We start from the raw sequence: 18,695 nt of genomic DNA on the forward strand, positions 1-18,695 counted from the left end.
ACAGACAGAAGACTGAAAAAAAATCAGTAACCGTGCTCCTGGCTTGGCCATAAAAGCTTCATTATATAGCATTAGATACTTCGCTCCTTAGGGAATGAAGCTAGCACAAGCTTCGGACGAAGGAGCTGTCAATTATTCATCTGCAATGGATATTTTGAATGGCCTGATTGTACTGGATCTATGTCCTTTGGCTGATGCCTTGTTGTGTTATGGATGCGTGCGGCGTCTATAATTGCGCAAAAATTGGATTAGATGCTCCTTATCCAGCGGAACTTAGCTGACGGCCCGGGTTAAACCTCGGCACGCCCGATGCAACAGCAGATACGTCACTGAGCAACTTCTATAATCTATAAACAGTATAATTCCGAGAGTGGGGTCCGTTTCTATCAGAGACGTTAGTAGTAGAATCATAAGAGTGAAGTCGTTAAATATGCTGATATTCTATATTTTCAGTCTGAGAGAGCAAACACCTCCAACTCCAACCTTACACCAAGTGCATGCGGGTGTGGAATAGACAGAGACACTATCTTCAACACCAAGTTACGGAGAGGAAGGTTACCCGCTGCAGTCAGCGCACATCCGTCCATGATGGCCGCCTCAAGTTCTCTTTACAAGCACGACTCTTCCAGATATCTCCGCGCGAAGATTATCATAACTATCCTCCGTTTTCTCGCTTATATGAAGATGATTCGTAACATTCGACGTGACTCGTACCTCCCTCCCAACATGGTATTAGAAAAAATTCAAATTCCGTCGCGAGATTCTCACCGCACGATTGAAGCGCATATCTACTATCCACCTGGATACGATCCATCATCTTCCCCGCCTCCACTGCCTGTCTTAATCAACTGGCATGCAAGTGGATTCATCTTGCCACAACTTGGGACCGATCGAGCATACTGTATGCGTATGGCGAGGGATGCTGGTATCATCGTTGTAGACTCTGATTACCGCAAGGGTCCAGAAAACATATTTCCAGCGGCAGTACATGACGCTGTCGATACAGTGCGATGGGTATATTCTCACCCGGATCGATTCGATATTAACAGCATCGCCTTATCGGGTTTTAGTTCTGGCGGAAATCTTGCGCTGGTTACTTCAGCTATGTCTGCTTCGTCAGTAAAGCACCCTCTAAATCAAGGAGAGCACCAGCAACCGCATAAAGACGCACCAGAGCTGAAAGACGTAAGAATTAACGCGGTCATCTTGTACTATCCAATTACAAATTTCACCCTTGACCCAGCATCAAGAGTTAGGCAAGACATAAACAACAGGCTTGCTATCTCATTAGTGAGATTGATTTATTCTTGCTACGTCCCGGAGATGTCTATGCGCAAGGATGTCCGTGCTTCGCCAATCTTGGACGATCCAAGTTTTTTTCCTGAGACAGTAGTCATCTTCACGTGTGAAGGAGACAATATAGATCTAGAAGCTGAAAAATTGGCGCGCGAAATAGACGATGGATCGAGGACGGTAGTGCTTAGAAGATTGAAAGCTATTGGCCACAATTGGGATAAAGGAGTAACTAAGGGATCAACCTATGAGAAGATGAGAGATGAGGCGTACGGGGAGACAGTGGAGATACTGAAGAAATTGGGATAGTTAGCTTCTACTTGAGAATGGGGAATAATTGCTATACTTTAGTTGGTTTGTGATTAGATGACACATGGAAAAAATTGTCTGTTTTATTTATGGTAGCCTAAGATATATATATTGTAGTCTGTGACATATAATATTGAGACAATATAAGACTACTGAATTCTGTTAATTGATTAGCCGTAACAAAACACTGTTTCTGCCCCTGGCACAGCATCCATACAAGAAGATAAAACCGGTAGTGTTTGGAGAACTACCAGTCTTATTTTTCCTTCGAAAGTTTTGCCCATCATTGCCGGATCTGTGGGAGACTTTGACAGAGGAATTGTTTTAGCTTGAGGTGATTCTGATCGGTTCAGACGATTTCCAACCATTCAAGCACCTCGTGAGAGGCAGCTTCAGGGCTATATCGATGGCACTCTGAACATGAAGCTCACTTTTACCAATCCCCACATGCGAGTGTGACAGGGTTGTAGTTAGTCGCTTATTCATAGCCTCGGGGTTGGCAATTTTGGCATATCTCCGTTAATCCCCTTGCTGATCATCTCAGCGCCCGCTCCGTTCTACCAGCTGGAAACTAGATTTTGTGTTGTTATCAATAATTAAAGTGTTAGTCAGCATATGTGCCACCGCAAAAGTTATGCCGCTGAGCTACGGATCAACGGCATTTAGTGCAAGGGTTTTTAGGACATAAGTGGATCATCTGCCACCTTGTTACGCCATTGCTATTCTGCCGGATTAACCCACATCGGGTTAGGCTTCCCGCATTTACACCGCCTATTGGTATTTAGCTATCGTGCACGCTGCCGGCACCTTAATATATTTAGAATCAATCAATAACTTCAAATCAAATGCATTTCTCAGGCTTTATGCCTAACACACCTATTATTATTGCATATTTCCTTTATTCCTTTGGCTTACTCATTAATTATCATTCTAACTTTATGTTATAACTAATGATTGATGAGTCTCTACTGGGTGAAGGCCGCCGTGTCGATGTTGCGATTATCGGCGCTTATCTGTCACAAGAATCGATAAACCACGACCAATGAATGTTATAGCAGACGCTATTATATAAGCAGCCAATAAGGAAGTACATAGATACTATATATATAGATAATATATATGGAAAATAGGCACCAAATAGAGACTGTTTAAGGAATGACAATGGACGAAATTGTTATTAAGTATAATTTTGTATTGTGAAAACAATGCTAAAAATGGCTATATTTTTCTCTAGCCATAACTATTGATATAGTAATATAAGCATTATAAATTAGTACTTTATTCTAGTATATGCTAACCATATAATCTAACAAAGTAGATATTTTTAAATATAGAAGTAGACAACTCTAGATATAGAAATAAACAATTTAAGATATTAAAATAGATATTTTAATATCTTTTAATATATATAGATACTTATTTATTATTATATATTTATACTTAAATAATATACTACTATTAATATTATAATAATTTATTTATTATTCTTATCTTATAATAAAATAGCTCTTTTAGTATTATTTATAATTTCTTTACTATATTAATAAAATATCTTAAGTGACTATCTTTGATCTTAAATAAATCATTATAATATATTTTAACAATAAAATATCCTCATAATAAAGATTTAGAAATTACTAGATAAGCAATATTATTTAATATTAATAATAGCTGAATTATCAGTAAATAAACCAGTAATAAGTGTCTATGATATTATAGCATTAATATAAGAATATATTAATTAATTAAAAGCTTAACTCCTTATAAATATTAAATTAAAATTATTAAAGATACTAATACCTATAACTTAAGATAGAAATTACTTAAAAATTAAGAACTTCTTTATATATATAAATATATAGATAGAAATTAATAAAATTAGAAATAATATCAATAAAATCATCTATATCTTGAATTGTCTTTATAAAAAAGTATTAAAATAGATATAATTAATTTTTAACAATTATTATAATGAATAAAAATTAGATTAGAATATAGTTATAAAAGAAGTTTTTTAAAGCTATACTAGCTTTAAGAAATGATTCAGTCTAGTATTTAAAGATCATAATAAAGCATAAATCACAGAATAATAGTTGTAACAGATAAGACAAACCAGATCTATATAATAATTAGCCACTCAATTCAAGCAAATTATTATAACCTTAAGATATAATGACAATATATAAATTGTGATATTCAAAAATATATTAAAGATTAAAGTATAAACTGAACTTATTAAACTAGATTGACCATTGAATATTGACAAATATATTAAAATAATGATCAAGATTAACAACAAACTCTATAATATTAAGTAATATTAATAAGAAATCCAATAATAATAACAATATAAAGGACTAATAGCCTATAAATAATTATATAGTCGTCAATTAAAACAATCATAATATAACTAAGATAATAATATTAAGATGCAGATAAATACTATTATTAGTAAAGAAGAATGAGACTAAAGATATAAAAAAAGACCTACTATTAATATAAAAGAAAAGAACACTTCATAAAAGACTATTAATAAAAGCAAAAATCTAGTAATATTAATTATTATAAAGTAATGGCCTTTAATTTATAATTCTCTATTATCTATTAAGATATCACTAAAATAAATAATAATAAAGAAAGAAAAGAATATAAGAAGATATAGAATAAAATATTAAATTAAGAATTTAAATATAGATTAAAGAAAATTATAATATAATAAATAAATTTTAAAAATCTTAAAAGATATTTTAAAAAAATATAAAAGAAAGATATAGTTTAAAAAAAAGATATTAAATTAAAGAAAGTGTATAGTCATTAGAAAAGTAGAGAATAGTAAAAAGTACTATTAATAGATTAATATATTATTAAATAGAATACTAATAATTCTTTATTAAAAAGTGAAATCCAACATAATCTAATATTTTAAAATAATGAATAGAAAACAATTTATAAAAATTTAGATTAAGAATTAAATACTTTTTAGAAATTAAAATTAATAGAATCTATTAATTAGTTATCTTAAGAATAGCTTTTATAGAAATCTATTATTTATAAAAAGAAAAAATAAGAATAATATCTAAGAATGATATAAGAAATTTTAGAAATAGAAAATAAGATTCTAAAAATAGTTTTAGAGTTTTCAAAAGTCAATTATAAAATTTTAAAAAGCTAAGATGAGTCTATAGAAGATAAATAAAAAAAAGATAAATTATATAGTTATATACCTTTATAAGTAATATATTAAGAAGTTATTAATTAAATATAATAAAATTATATTAATAAATACAAAAAATATTAATAATGGATATTTTATATATATTTAGTATATAGCTATAGAAACCTTATAATTATAAAAGAAATAGAATGATTATTATATAGTAGAAGAATATAATTATATAGTGAACAATTTAAATATATATTATTACTATCCAAAAATAAACAGATTTAATCATCTAAAAATATACTAAATATTATACTTTAACAATATATATATTTATTATTAAAAGAATAAGAATATCTATAGATAATCTCTAAAAATATCAATCATCTTATATCAACCAATATTCAAATACTTAATCAAAGATAAAAATTATCAGTATCTATATAAAGAAATATAATATCCATTTTATTAATATTTTAAGAAAAGAGAATATAAGGTTATTAAATATTTAATATATCAAGGACTATTATAATAAACTAAAAATAAATAATAAGAATACTATCAAGTATAAAAAGAATACTACATATATTATAAGATTAAAGTAATTATAGTAACTACTACTTAAGAATTTCTAATTGTACCCGGGTCGGCGATCTTGCCTTCATCTGTAGGTGAAAATGCCTTCACGAAAACATTGCTTTTATGCACACCCCTGACCGTAATGAGCACGCACTCTTGTCTCCTCCCGCGGATTTCCTCTAACCTGTTCTGTATTCTAGCCTTTAATCTCGCTAACTACCAACTGACTAGGTAATTTCAGTTGGTTTGTAGTTACAAGTGCACATCTATGTTATAGGACCATTTCATAAAGACCCCTACAGCCTCTCCAGCCATGGATGTCTCACGTAGAATTCTTTCCTTCGTCTTTTCGGCTTTCCACTGCTTGTTCATGATCGAGCATCGCGGCCGTACTCAAACCTGGCATCACTCTGTCTCTCATGCTCTTCCCTTTTTAACTTCTCTAGCGATAGTCTGATCCACATCAATCAAGCAAAGCAAGATGGCCCGTAATCGCCATCGGTGCCGCACTACAGACCTCGTCGACACAGAGAGTGATGTGGACTCTCCGTTCAATTCCTCATATACGGATGGATCCGACACAGATCTCACCGAGCCAGAGGTTCAAAATCATGTCCGGACCCTTCCTCTGAAACCAGTTCATGGTACTGAAAACACTGCCACCGCCAGCTGTCAGCGCTTTGTAGACCCCCCGACGATACCGACGAGGATCTGTCCGATATTGAATCAGATCATGACCAACCCGACGGCACTAAAAAATTACGTACACGCATCATTGAGCGTTGGCAGCGGTTTGTACTATTCAGTCTTCCCTCTGTCTGCTTGTTGGTTGTCTTACATTGCATAGTTACTGCCTGGTAAAAGCTGCCGAGGAGCCTGCTGGTTCAATATGGGATAATCCAGAGGATGCCCTACGAAACGCATCTCGAAGCATTATGTTTCGATTCTTGAAGTGGACTTTGAGCCTCACGCGTGGGAGGAAAAATCGCAAGTTGAAGGGCATTGGCACCGCCGGTAGCTTCAAAACCGACTGGAAGAACTTCCGCATCTACTACCAGAAGTTGAAAGGTGAAAAAATTGATGCCGAGGTAGCGCGGCGGATTCGAATCGTACGCATCGTGTTCACTGCGCTGCAAGAAATTATCGGTTAACATATAGATGGTAGGGCATACGCAAAGTCATTAGGGATAGGAAAATGAAGACCCAACCCCGTGATAACGTTCCGCTGTACATCGAGGACATGATTCCTTTCAATGAGACGATCATCACAACAAGACAAAAACGATTTCACCTCGGTATTCAACGCATTATGCTGTGCCTGCTCCTCATGCTCGGCCTGTTCACCGCGAATCGGAAACGAGCGATGATGAGATTGCAATATAAACATATCTTGATAACTATGCAACGGAATCCTCATGGAGGGCCTCCTGTACCTTCTATTGATATCAAGCCGGAGTATGTGAAACAGTTGCTCGGGACAAAAGATCTGTAAGTGATGCTAGGAAATATCTGCTGATACTACTTACACTGATATTTATGTAGCAATGAATTCTGTTTCCCAGAAATCATCTTTGGAGTTTCATTGGTTCTGAGTCCGCATGTTTTTCTTTTTGGCCTGTTGTTCCACGCGAACGCGTTCGAACCCAATATCAGGTCAATGGAAGAACTACGAAGACTCTTTATTTCGCGTGGGCGTCAACAATTAGAGGTACCGATCAAACGTGAAATGGATGATTATTATATATTCTGCAAAGTTGACACTGTCAACGGCAAGCCACGCATCTTTCGAGAACAGCCGATGTCAGACAGTAGCTACTATTCGGCAGTCAAGGGTATCTCAGAAATCATGGGATTTCTCAATTGTATCTTCTACCACCAGTTTCGCTACGGAACGGGTGAAATTCTAGATTCCACAGGCAAGTTCCTCTTCTGTACGCACGTCAACCTCGGCTTGTTAGTTCTGACTTGAAGTCATCAGGATGGGTCAGTGATTCTCAGCGGAATTTGATTATGAACCATGCGAGCACGTCCACATTCCTTGAGTATTATCGCCCACGACGCCATGCGAACATGCAAGAGGCTGTATTGGGTTTAAACCCGGACCAGACATGGAAACGAGCTTTGACCAGTGCTTCTCGATGGAAAGATTGGGGCCGTCCACGCTATCTGGATGATGATGCGAAGGCTTTAGTTGATCAAGATCCAGAATTACTAGATGCAATCCGCCATTGGGATGAATTAGAGGAGGCATATGAGCGTGATTTGGACCCGGAGCTGATTCCCGCATTGAGCGAGGCGCAACGAGAGGTCACCAATGCTCGCCAACGGGCCCGGTATAAGCAAAAGAACGATATGAGACGAGGTTTCAGCCGGAAAAATGCTATTATAGAAATCAATGGACAACTTTCTGGGGCCATCCTACCGGACGATGATATTCCTCATCCGCCATTGGAGGCTGACGATGTACCTCCGGAAATGGCCTGTCTCGCCAAAGCTTTGCTCTCTGTTCCAGTAGAGTGGACCTTAGAGGGTGAATGGCAGCGACGCAATACGGCCTCTCATATGATAGTAGGCTATTGTGACTATGAGGAAGGGGGTCCTCTCCGCGGCCGGCCCAAAACAAAGCGGTCTACTGATCATGTCAATAGAACGAGTAACAACCATTCCGGTGTCATAGGACAAGAGTTCAAGGAATCATACCATAAAGAGGAAGGATCAAGAACAAAGCCTAAGTATGAGCAGAAAGAAGAGGAGATTTGGACTTGTTTTCAATGCCTGAAAAAGTACACCAAGAAAAGCAGCCTCCTCCGTCATTTCCGGCCAGCCCACTTAAATGACCGTCGGTGTAACTCCTGTAACGACGGTTGGGAGCATCTTGAGCAGATGCACTGGCAGCGACATATAGATGAAGTTCATCATCTTCGTACTTGAATTTTACTATATCAATCATTTAAAACTGCTATAGTCAAATTCCTCGGCTACTTCACTCGCCACTTGTCAACTTTCTTCGATATCTTGGCCTTCTGTAGTTCGATTTTATCTTCGCGTTGATCATCCCGAAGCATTACACAGGGTGACCTATTTACACCGTCGGAAGAAGGTATATCAACTTCGAATCGAAATCGAGAAGGTCTTTGGCGTCGTTAAGATGGCGGAAGGAGAGCCAATCTATCGAGATTACCAGGCGGTTCGGCGACAGCTCGACAGTGCCATCCGAGCGGAAGAGCAAGCCTTACTGAAACGGATCCAGCAGGAATATGACGCTGTTGCCCCGATGTCCGCAATTCAACGGCAGCTGAATGGTGAGGTCTCGGAGGATGACGACGACCCTTTCCGCATTGAGATGGCTGAGATCCGACTTGTCGAACGATGCCAGATCGCCGAAGTTGCCATGCGTGAGCCGTCCACGTTCTCGGACCACCACGGGTTCAGCCTGCATGTTCAGTTCGCAGTTGACATGATCGCGTGCAAACGAAGAGGACGTCCACGACCTCGAACACAGCACCCGCCAGAGAACATCCCTATCAGGGTCGTGGAGGACCCAACTCCCTCCGTCAAATCAGAGCCAGAGATCAAGCCTGATCAGCCACTGCAGTGCGAGAAATTTCAATGTCTCTTCTGTTTGGCAGAAGGTCTTCCCTTAGAAGACTGCCATTATAAAAGAAAATAACGGTCCAGAAATATGTGGATCGATTCCATCTCGGGGCTTATAGCTCCAGTGATGTCATCCCATGTCCGGATACTCATATGTGCTCGGAGATCGTCCTGGATGGGAAGATGGCGTTCAAAGCACATTCTGCAAAAGTGCATGGGTTCATTTTGTAGTGCTCAATCCATATCTATCATTTTTTAATGCACCTAGAAGTTTTTGACCTTTATTACTTAGATATCGTTTTTCTTCATTCTCCCATTTCTGCGCAATCAGTGTGGTAACAAACTTCAGAAGCACATAATTTCTTTAATCAGTGATGTTTCTCATAAGGATCCTACTTATCATGAAATAGAGAGCGCCTGCATTGGCTGTCAAGAATAGATCGCTGTTCATTCGGACTATTAAAATGTTCGGTTCTCATCGAAAATTCATAATCTAACTTTGTTAACTTCGTAAATCGTATAGTAACATCATATAGTCTCCACTTTCATCAGAGCAAGAGAAGAGTAGAGTCAAAGAATTTTTCACCATACTGTCGCTTAAATAATTAACCAAAAAGAAAGCTCAAGTTATCCTTTTCCCGGTTGACCTGCTCTCATGTTTGAGATCACGGTGGTGATTACTGCAATCACCATCTGAGAGGTGGATTTCCAGTCCATAGTAAATAGTCCCCATATAAATATGGCCATAATTGCCGCAATTATAGAAAGTAGTAGGTATGGTTCAAAAGAAAACAAAAATCCTTCTTGAAGATGTATGGTAACAAACTCTGTTCCTCCGATACGGGCTTTGTATTGTGAGCTGGGCTTAATAGCTCTGCTGATACTCAGCTTTGTATAATGACAGGTAGACGTATTAGGGGCTCCAGGGCTTACTTGTAGTAGTAGATGAGATCATGTTCCATTACAAACCCATTGAATGTTTGCTGGCCGGTTGCAAGATCCGGGTTGTGAAAACAGGATGTAAGTAAAGACAGGGAGCATAATCGTTGATATCGATCGTTCAGTTTGTCTGACATTTGGAAAGGACACTCCGCATTATCCAGCCAGTGCGTTGGACAATCGCTGTTTTCATGTTGATAGCTTCCAGTAGTAGGGTTCACTCCGCAGGGAATACATATATCTATGTTTTCCCAGTCTTCAAGAGCGTCAACCCTCAAGTTGTTATTTTCTCTGTCATGCTGTAACTTTTTGAACATGTTGTCGATTTCAGGTTCGCACGGTATTTGAACGTTGGCAAAGTATTTACGAGCGTAGTTCCCTTCAAATCGAAACTATTTATACGTAAGAATCAAATTTTCAAGGGGAAATTTGATTGGACACTCACTTTGGCTTCGCTGACTTTGGTGACTCCATAGAAGGGGATATATCTTTTCCATAGACCAGTATTCTCGTACCAATGCTCTCGTATTTGTTTCCATGTAGCAACGTCATTATTTCGATGTTTCACCGGGACAGGGACAATTCGGGATGACCTTCCGCCAGAGCCAGATATGAAGATACAATGCTCTGCACCACTATTCGTTACGACTTTCCTAAGATTGTCGTAAAAATTCGCTGTCGGATCGGTCCTCAAGGTGTTTCCACTTTGCACCGCGTTCGAAGTAGTATTTCGTGAACCATGAACATGCCGTTCAATTGAATGTTCGTCGCTCTCTGGTGTAGGTGTCCTCAGGTATCTCAACCCATCATCGTGATTGAGGGGCGATCTGTACGCAGTAGGAGGAGAACGAATATTAGTCGTACTCAACGGAAGAGCCTCTACATCAAGTTCCATATCTTCTATTTCGAAAATACAAAAGCATGCACAATTTATCGCAATAGCCGGCAAATTAACATGTAAATAAGCAAGTATTCCGGCTATTCTGGCTCTACAGATAAACATAGCCCCGTCAGCCCAGTGCTCAGCTGACACACCCCCCACAATTTGTTGCCTTCGGTCATAACCTCGCCAATGATAATCTTTTTCGGTCTTTAAAAAGGTGGCTATATACAAGGCACTTAAGACGCACAGAAATGAGTCATCTAACACTGCCATCATCAGATGATATGCTTTGACCTCCAGACAATCTCCCACTTGGATTTCAGGTTGATGTTTTGACGGAGGCCCAGCCTTATCTCAAGCAGCGAATAATCAATGCTCTCAGAACTCCGTCTCAGACACAATGCGTCCCCATAACATTTGATGCAAAACTGTTACGGTACAAGACTATTGCAAGACCCCTTCAATTACGCCGAGGCCTGGATCCCCTGTGAGGATGAACCAATCGTTCTGGAACATCTGTGGTGGTCAAACTGGCAACGGAGGAAACCGGTGGGGCTAGGCCTGGTCCTGGTGTAGACTGGGCGGATCGGGCCTGCTGGAGGGTTCTACCCGCTTGGGGTGCACTTCCGCCCTGGGATTAACCCTGGCCTGGGGGCAGCACCGTGGTTTTAAAACCACGGCTGGTCTAACCCCGCCGGGCTAGCCCTCAGTCAGGTTCAGCCCTACACAGGGCCTCGAACCCGCGGGTTAACCCTGACTGAGGCCCAGCCCCAGACGACTTCGGAAGCGTGCTTGTGACCTACGGTCGCGCCGGCAGCTTTCGACGTCGCGGCGGATCGGATTCCTCTGCCTCTAGCGGTATGATGCGGCCGAAGGGACCTTCCTCGCCCTCTGGTTCGGAATGGTCCCGAGGCAACGCGAGCGCTGCGGTCACCATCGCCCGCGTGATGGGATGTCCGTTAGGGACCAAGAAGATCGAATAACTCCGATCATTGATCGCCGTCCACAAACACTGTGGAGCCATGATTTTCCGCATCTTCTGACTGTACAGGCTCATCTCTTCCGATTTTTGCGATCGAACCGATTTTTGCAGTCGGCCCGCGACGCGCTCGACGTGCAAGGGGTTGTTCGAGTCGATCGTCACCTGCTCGACCGCCCTCCACCGCAAGCTGGTCCACTCCCGAAATGTGATGACCCGACCAGCCTGGCTCGACGGTTCGTCCACGACCGGGGGGTCGTCTGCAGGAAGGGAGTTGGTTTTCCTCGCGTTGTCGTAGACTGACAGCGCGTCCGAATGAGGTGGAGTCATGTCCTCGTCATCGTCGAACAGATCGTCGGTATATATCGTCTGCGCATCCACCTCGACGGCAGGAAGCGCCTCGGTCTCCCCGATGTTCCCCGACCCGGGGATTGCTCCATCATCGCCATGAGGGCTGATATTTTCTACGGCGGCACGATGACCCCGTGCCGACAATTCACCATCCTCCACGACATGACCATCGTCGGGACTCGTGGACTCGCGTAACCGTCCCATGAGTTCGGGAAGGAGATGAATCTGTGTGGCTGTGGACGATCGATCCGCAGGCCCGTGGTCCTCCGGCCGTGGAGAGTATTCCGACTCGGAAATTGAACCATCCTCCTGGTCTTCCTCTCGGGGGACTGGCTCCATCACAGGGAGGTTTTCTTCTTCCATGTCCTGCGGAGGCGGGTTCGCTTCCCACACGACCGATGCTCTTTCGCTTGGCTCTCCGGGCCCCGTCTCGATTCCAGGCATCACATCGACCGGGATGTGGTCGGTTGAACCTATCGATTCCTGCTGAGCTGCATTGGCACGGTTCTCATTCGCCGGCGGCAGCTGGAGAGGTTCAGCCGAGAGACTCGATGTTGCGGGATCAGGCACAAATAGAGGCGACATGGGAACGTCCGCATGGTGGGGCGGATGAGGCACGGAACTCGCGGGGAAAAGAGCGGTATAAGAGTCCGACAGCGGTCCGAAAAAAGCCAAGTATACGCATCGCCTCACATACCAGGTCGATACCGTCTCTGCGACCACGCGGCTTCCATGGAGATGAGGGAGGAAAAGAAACCGACTGTCGCTTTTTTGCGCATCGATGGTGGGAAGTCCACTACGAGCCTGCAAATCGGCCGAAGAATTCCCCGGGGGATCGGAAGGGAAGAGATGTTCGCGAGGGGTGGCCACTGAAAAGCATTCGACAATCTGACGAACCAATGTGTGGAAAACATCGGCATGGTATTCATAGCGGTCCGGCTGCCGTGCCTCGAGCAGGACGCGCCGTGCAATCAGCACATCGGGCGACTGATCGATCAAAGTCTCAATCGCGGTCGATTGGAAGCCGAGCTGTCGCGCGAGTTTCGCCATCTCGTAAATCGCCGTTTCATCCACTTTCCCATTTCTCGGTTTCGCCTTTCGGTCTGGTTTGGTCGGGTCCCTCGGCATTTGCGGGTAATGACGCATCGCATATAGCCAGACCTGCCGATAAGCCAGCGCCTGATGCATGAGACGGCTGCCGGAACGCTGCTCGAAAGTACATTCAGACGTCTGGATGGGTATTCCCTCTTCGACCTCACTAGGAACCCAATGACGTTCCATGGCCTTGCGGAGGGTGGGTGCCATTTTGGTCGGTTTCACGAGACGTTTGACCGTATCAGCACAAGACTTGAGATACTCAAGATCCTGAAAGAAGGACCGCAGCGAGGGAATAATGCCATCATAGTCTCGCAGCCATTCCCACATCCGACGTCTCTCCAAAGGGCTGAATCCGCGAAAGACCTCGCCACTAGCCAACCAACCTTCGACAGTTCTGGCATCCGTGAGAGATGCTCCCGGCGCCAGAAGCTCCAACCTGTCCACACTGTGGGAGTCGACTTTCATCATCGCGTCGATATCCGGATGGGCGGGGTCGGAACTGACCAGAGACACCCAGAATCCTCTCAGGTGGATGCTCAGATAACGCACGATTTCCTACAACCGTTAGCCCCGTCCGCAAAACATGGCAGATGGGACAACCTCATCACACTTCAATGCCATCATCTTTCCGAGGTTTCCCAAGCTCATTCCTCCCCAGAGCCCAGGGATGGGCAGCAACCCATCAAATGCCGAGCGGAGGTCAATATCGTTAGAAAGCTGTCGAAGACGTCGAGCCTTATCTTCGCTCAGGCGTGCCCACCATCGTTTTTCAAAGGCAGCATTGTGTTCCCGTTGATATTGACGGATTTTGCGGTAGATTTCTCCGTCGCTTGGCTGTTTTTCATTGGCGTACTCATCGATGAGAGCCGAGCGTAATTCTTGGCTGATATCTGTGCAATCTCATGTCAATTGACATGTGTGCAAAAGGAAGAGACCACTACAGGTACCTTCCAGGTACAGGTCCACCGTCCACCAGCGATCGCTGATAGGGAGGACTTCCTTGCCGGCTCGGATCCGATGTCGACCGTGTAGGCAACGGACCTGATGAGCGGGGAATCGAAGGTGAGGAAACAGATTTGGGTCCAAAGTCAGTAATACATCGGGGGTCTTTCCGGCCGCTTGTAGCGCAGTATGGAGGTGTTGCTGGGAAACTACGGCAGTCACATGGTTCTGAACCTCCAGTCGGCGGCATCCTTCGTTTCGAAATATTGTACAGAGTCGGTCCACATTGTGCTGCTCAAGGGACTGTGAGATGTCTGGATAGAAGGCAATGTCTTCCAGGTCGATTTTAGCGGTTCCTTTGTATTTACGACTTCGCTCTATGCCGAGTTGAAGCTCTGCGTTCGTGAATTGGGACTCCATGGTGTAGAGTTTTTTGCGCGTGGTACACTAGAACTAGATCCACATGCAGGGGGGCTACGAGTCCTTTTAAATGCTGGCGGATCTATTTAGGACACATTTGAAACGGTCTCTTCATTCTAAGCGGAGCTGGTCATTTCCATGATATTCGAACGCATGGCCTATTTCCCATCGTCAATCTACTTAAGTAGCCCGAGAAACCCACAACTGGGAGACTCGGTGTTTACTCCAAGCCCGCCCTTGTGTCGTTAATTTACCTACATCATGCCTGCCGAAGCCGAATCTACCGAATCTAAAAAACGATTGACCGTGATCAAGTCACAAAGCCTACGAGTCCCGTCTTCCGAATCCATTCCACCAGTTCCTCATACTAACGGTCCGGTCGACCACGGGCGCAAGCGGAAGCTGTCTCCTATACACGAGGAAAGAGCCCCAGTCGGGTTGCAGAGACTGATTGATTTTACGCATGGAGCCAGTTCCCAGAATCGCCCACACCCTACACTCAAGGCCCGAGACCGGTCGCCGTGGGACACGTACGAAAAGGAATTTACCTGCGATCTTGCCGGAGAGGCGGCGATTGTGTTTCATCGTTCAGAGCCTTCTGGGACCTTGGCATTAAGGCAGTATCCTGGGGATATAGGAACCAAAATGTTGCATTTTTTCAGTCAGCTCCAGCACGAGAACATCCTGTCTGCAGAGGAGTGCTTCAATACAGAGGGTTCGGTCTACGCCTTGTGTGAAGATCTTCCCATCACGTTGGAGGACGTCGTTGCTTGCGATGCCTTCTTGAACGAAGCTCGACTAGCTGCAATACTCAAACAAGTAATTCTTCTGATGTCTGTCTGGTGCGCAGCTGATCCGTCTGTAGGTGCTCGATGGTGTATCATACCTAATGACAGAGGGTTTTGAACACGGATCCCTCAAGTGCTCCAATATACTCATGGGTCTTGACGGCACAGTGAAAATAGGTACTGAATTCCCGTCTTGTTGTCTATGTATCTGACGGTAGAGCAAAGGATGCCTCGAGGCCATACACAGGCGCAATGACAGCCAGGTCCAGACTTTGGAAGCTTTGAGAGCCATGACCGTGGAGCTGATGGAGAAGCGGCCTGTCCATGACAGCGTCACGGGTGTGAATGACCTGACACGATGGCCTTTGGGGTCGGATGCTGTAGAATTCCTGGCCGCCACGACTTCCGCGGACTCCATCGATCACCTGAGGGAGGTGGGTTTTCTTTCATCTTATACCTGCGGGTAAATGCTTACTGTGGCAGAAACCACTCATTGTCAAACACCGTGATTCCAAAGGCACATTAATGGGCTTGGCTCGATTGGCCATTGCTACTACAACAACTTATTACTCATATCCGTAGTCGTGCATTTTGTGATCACTTGAAGTATGGGAGGGATTCGGACATGTCCATTATATTTATGCTTGCTTCGCCCTTAGGTACCTGGTTTTGTTAAAGCATCCACCTCAATTATGCCCTAATGTTCATTTGGATTTTCGTTCGAAGTGCGGTACACAATGTAAATTCGATGGCATAAATCTATCTAAGAGCTTAAAACTGGCAGATATTCACCTCTCCTCTTCAACTAGTGATCCCATAGCTTCCTCTCCCTCCTCTCCCTATTCTGATTGCAAGTCAAGCGTTGTCATTGTCACGTCCTGGTATATAAAGTCTCGGACAATATGTTGCAGCTGATCACGCAAAGCATTCGACGTGGAGACTAGGGGTTTCTGGGTCAGTACTCTGTTCATCTACCAGCAAAGTTCCTTACCCATCACCAACATCTTCCCACGCTTGTCCTCGATGTTCGGGAGCCTCTCTATCTGTTCGCCAGATGCCTCTTGAGCAATCAGATCGCGGTAGCTCGGGCATCCCTCGTAGAGAGTGGCTCGTTTATGCTCGCCGAAGGGTGTTTGATGTTGACGAAGTTTCTCATGGGTCACATAAATCGAGACGGAAAGGATCTAAAAATGCATTAGAGTTAGATGTTTAAATGTCTTCCAGGTGGCAAACGTACATAGCCATCGTCCAGAATGTCATCTTGTAAGAGATCATTCAGGAGAGATTCTCCAGCGCTCACAATATCTAAAGAGTCAGCATCATTCTATGCTATTGCTGCAGTACACCTACCAAGAGATTTTGCCTGCCACACAAGATGCAGCCGACGTGCCTGGGATGTAGATGTATTGTATCCGTGTATGATTTTTTTCATGTACGGAATCACCGCTGTAATACCAAATCCACTAGCGACGATAAGGACCGTCTCATAGCAACCCACTGGCTCTGTAACCCCATGCGGCCCAGTGAAGAGTGCGGGTAAAGAGACAGTGTCCAATTTTCTCGCCTGTGCTCGGCGGAGAATATCTTCGCAGACGGCATTCTGGGGTTCTAATAACATATCCAGAGAGCCCTGTTTCTCCGGAGAATAGGAGATGACAACAAATGGATGGGTTCGCATCCACGACCACCAGGAGAGAGACGGCATCCACAGGTTGATATATTGGCCGGCGTATACTTCAAGAGGCCGAGGAATAGCCAGGCGAACCTTGCCCACGGAGCTAGTCTCACAAGATGCGATAAGCCGTGGGCCACCTCGGCCAGCAAACAATCCATTGTGATGAAGAACAGTGAGGAACTGCAAAACTGACGTTACTGCCAAGATTCCGAGGGCAGTATAAAGGCATGTCCAAGAAAACCGAGCATCAGGTGGGAGGTGTCGCCAGATCCCATATACTCCAACCCCTGCCAATGCCTGATGACTGCAGAGGAAAATACCGTATGATAAATGACGAAAGAATGCGCAGGAAAGTAATATAAGAACGGCGAAGCAGGTGGCACCCTATAACAGTCATCAGCAGTCCACCAATACAGCCTCAAAACCTACAATGACCGTATAAATATCGTTGGGCCGTCGTAAAGAAAAGCTCGATTTTCGGGTCACGATTGCTGCGGATACATGGAAAAGCAGCAGAGCTGCCATGGCCCAGCCTGCAGCGCGGTGGATTCGCCGGCCCACTCGCAATGTTATACCTAGCAAGTCAGACAGATAACTTAGATGTAATGCAGAGATGAGGAAAATCATGTTAATCATCGAAAGTTCGCCAGCTCTATGTCCAGCATCGCTGACAGATGTCGTGTGAAAGAAAGTAAGGAAGGCATTCAAGGCGATGTATACAAGGTGGAAAAAAGCTCCAGCCCGAGTCCATGGTCCGGCTAGCCGGTGGCGTCCGAGAAGGTATGGATAGGTAAAATGGCGGGAAATAAAACTGGCATATAAACCGGTCCAAGGATTAAGGGATGATTTGATCCTGAGAACGAAAAGAAGTGCGAAGATGCTGCCTACAGATATAGCGTAGATCGTTAATATATCCATTTTAGAGTGTTTCAATGAATGTATAAGGTGAGTACGAGTGAGAGAGAGACCAAGGCAGAGGACGGGGGACTCGGCGCCTTTTAAACCTAAATTCAAAAGTGCCATGATTTGTTTCTAGTCTACAGCTTTCCAATTAATCACAGGGCGATATAGAAGGCTTGCCCATTGCCCATCATTTTAGGAATGGTGGTGGAGACCCTCCTAACCGCTTTCGGAAGGATGTCCTTGGAGATGCTCGAAGATGCCCCACCAGAAGAAAGCATCCAATTAAATAAAGGAGACAACGTTAAAACCTGTTCGATCTATCCACAAACACAAGAGAAGAATAGCAATGTAACTGATACCCACAAACTTACGCCTCAGACTCCCAATTCCGCCATCAAGCTGCCTGCAGCTTTTGTAGAATTAACAATATGACCCAATTAGCAAAATTCCATGACGAGACTCCTGGATTCTGTATCAGAATCTACTAGCTGCCAATTCTTCTCCGGTAGCGGTGGAGTTTGCGTCCCAGCGGCCACATGGTGGATTGCTTCCTGAAGTGCTAGCTCTGCAGGCTGCGTTGTGGTAGGACCTCCGCATAATATTTGTTTTGTCAAGTCGTTCAGGGCCTGGTAAATCCTCACTACGCCTGGATGAGCGTTCCGAATATAGTTGAGAACGATATTCGAATATGTCTTGTGGCTCTTGCCGGAAATGGGCACTCCAGTAAGTTTCGTGGTCAGCGGATTGTATCACGAAGACTTACATCACTTTGGCCAGCGTGT

General features: G+C 43.6%; 7 protein-coding genes across 7 annotated transcripts; 4 read left to right on the top strand and 3 right to left on the bottom strand.

Moving 5' to 3' along the window:
• Positions 1-547: 547 nt before the first annotated feature.
• Positions 548-1,602, top strand: BGW36DRAFT_453753 (Alpha/Beta hydrolase protein; the record flags this gene model as incomplete). Its single annotated transcript, XM_046221881.1, has 2 exons — positions 548-1,119; positions 1,177-1,602. The coding sequence occupies exons 1-2, from the start codon at positions 586-588 to the stop codon at positions 1,600-1,602; spliced, it is 960 nt and encodes a 319-aa protein (XP_046070806.1). The 5' UTR covers positions 548-585.
• A 4,005-nt stretch (positions 1,603-5,607) lies between these two features.
• BGW36DRAFT_453757 (putative C2H2 finger domain protein) lies at positions 5,608-8,424 on the top strand. Its single transcript, XM_046221882.1, has 6 exons — positions 5,608-6,023; positions 6,050-6,132; positions 6,189-6,450; positions 6,507-6,829; positions 6,884-7,257; positions 7,320-8,424. The coding sequence occupies exons 1-6, from the start codon at positions 5,823-5,825 to the stop codon at positions 8,270-8,272; spliced, it is 2,196 nt and encodes a 731-aa protein (XP_046070807.1). The 5' UTR covers positions 5,608-5,822; the 3' UTR covers positions 8,273-8,424.
• Positions 8,425-8,489: 65 nt separating this feature from the next.
• BGW36DRAFT_398826 (uncharacterized protein) lies at positions 8,490-9,166 on the top strand (the record flags this gene model as incomplete). Its single annotated transcript, XM_046218457.1, has 2 exons — positions 8,490-8,935; positions 9,055-9,166. 2 exons carry the CDS (start codon positions 8,490-8,492, stop codon positions 9,164-9,166), a joined length of 558 nt encoding a protein of 185 aa, XP_046070808.1.
• A 698-nt stretch (positions 9,167-9,864) lies between these two features.
• On the bottom strand, positions 9,865-10,769 carry BGW36DRAFT_361343 (uncharacterized protein; the record flags this gene model as incomplete). The annotated part of the gene is made up of 2 exons (XM_046214269.1): positions 9,865-10,266; positions 10,320-10,769. The coding sequence occupies 2 exons, from the start codon at positions 10,767-10,769 to the stop codon at positions 9,865-9,867; spliced, it is 852 nt and encodes a 283-aa protein (XP_046070809.1).
• A 1,972-nt stretch (positions 10,770-12,741) lies between these two features.
• Positions 12,742-14,547, bottom strand: BGW36DRAFT_280998 (uncharacterized protein; the record flags this gene model as incomplete). The annotated part of the gene is made up of 3 exons (XM_046210218.1): positions 12,742-13,740; positions 13,786-14,075; positions 14,133-14,547. Coding segments are annotated over 3 exons (1,704 nt in total), but the record flags the coding sequence as incomplete, so codon positions are not given.
• A 498-nt stretch (positions 14,548-15,045) lies between these two features.
• BGW36DRAFT_264057 (uncharacterized protein) lies at positions 15,046-15,917 on the top strand (the record flags this gene model as incomplete). The annotated part of the gene is made up of 4 exons (XM_046210103.1): positions 15,046-15,366; positions 15,413-15,512; positions 15,561-15,769; positions 15,819-15,917. Coding segments are annotated over 4 exons (729 nt in total), but the record flags the coding sequence as incomplete, so codon positions are not given.
• Positions 15,918-16,306: 389 nt separating this feature from the next.
• BGW36DRAFT_398831 (putative cell surface metalloreductase) lies at positions 16,307-17,928 on the bottom strand (the record flags this gene model as incomplete). Its single annotated transcript, XM_046218458.1, has 4 exons — positions 16,307-16,519; positions 16,573-16,640; positions 16,686-17,394; positions 17,440-17,928. The coding sequence occupies 4 exons, from the start codon at positions 17,926-17,928 to the stop codon at positions 16,307-16,309; spliced, it is 1,479 nt and encodes a 492-aa protein (XP_046070812.1).
• Between the last annotated feature and the right edge of the window lie 767 nt (positions 17,929-18,695).

Source organism: Talaromyces proteolyticus (genome assembly GCF_021365285.1).
Source record: "Talaromyces proteolyticus strain PMI_201 chromosome Unknown BGW36scaffold_8, whole genome shotgun sequence".
Classification (NCBI taxonomy): domain Eukaryota; kingdom Fungi; phylum Ascomycota; class Eurotiomycetes; order Eurotiales; family Trichocomaceae; genus Talaromyces; species Talaromyces proteolyticus.

What these genes read in the sequence shown, in the direction of transcription:
- BGW36DRAFT_453757 (XM_046221882.1), top strand. Translation starts at nt 5,823, where the DNA reads ATGGCCCGTAATCGCCATCGGTGCCGCACTACAGACCTCGTCGACACA. An exon ending in CCGCCAGCTGTCAGCGCTTT is followed by an intron (nt 6,024 to 6,049) that starts GTAGACCCCCCG and finishes GATACCGACGAG; the next exon opens with GATCTGTCCGATATTGAATC. An exon ending in TTGCTCGGGACAAAAGATCT is followed by an intron (nt 6,830 to 6,883) that starts GTAAGTGATGCT and finishes ATATTTATGTAG; the next exon opens with CAATGAATTCTGTTTCCCAG.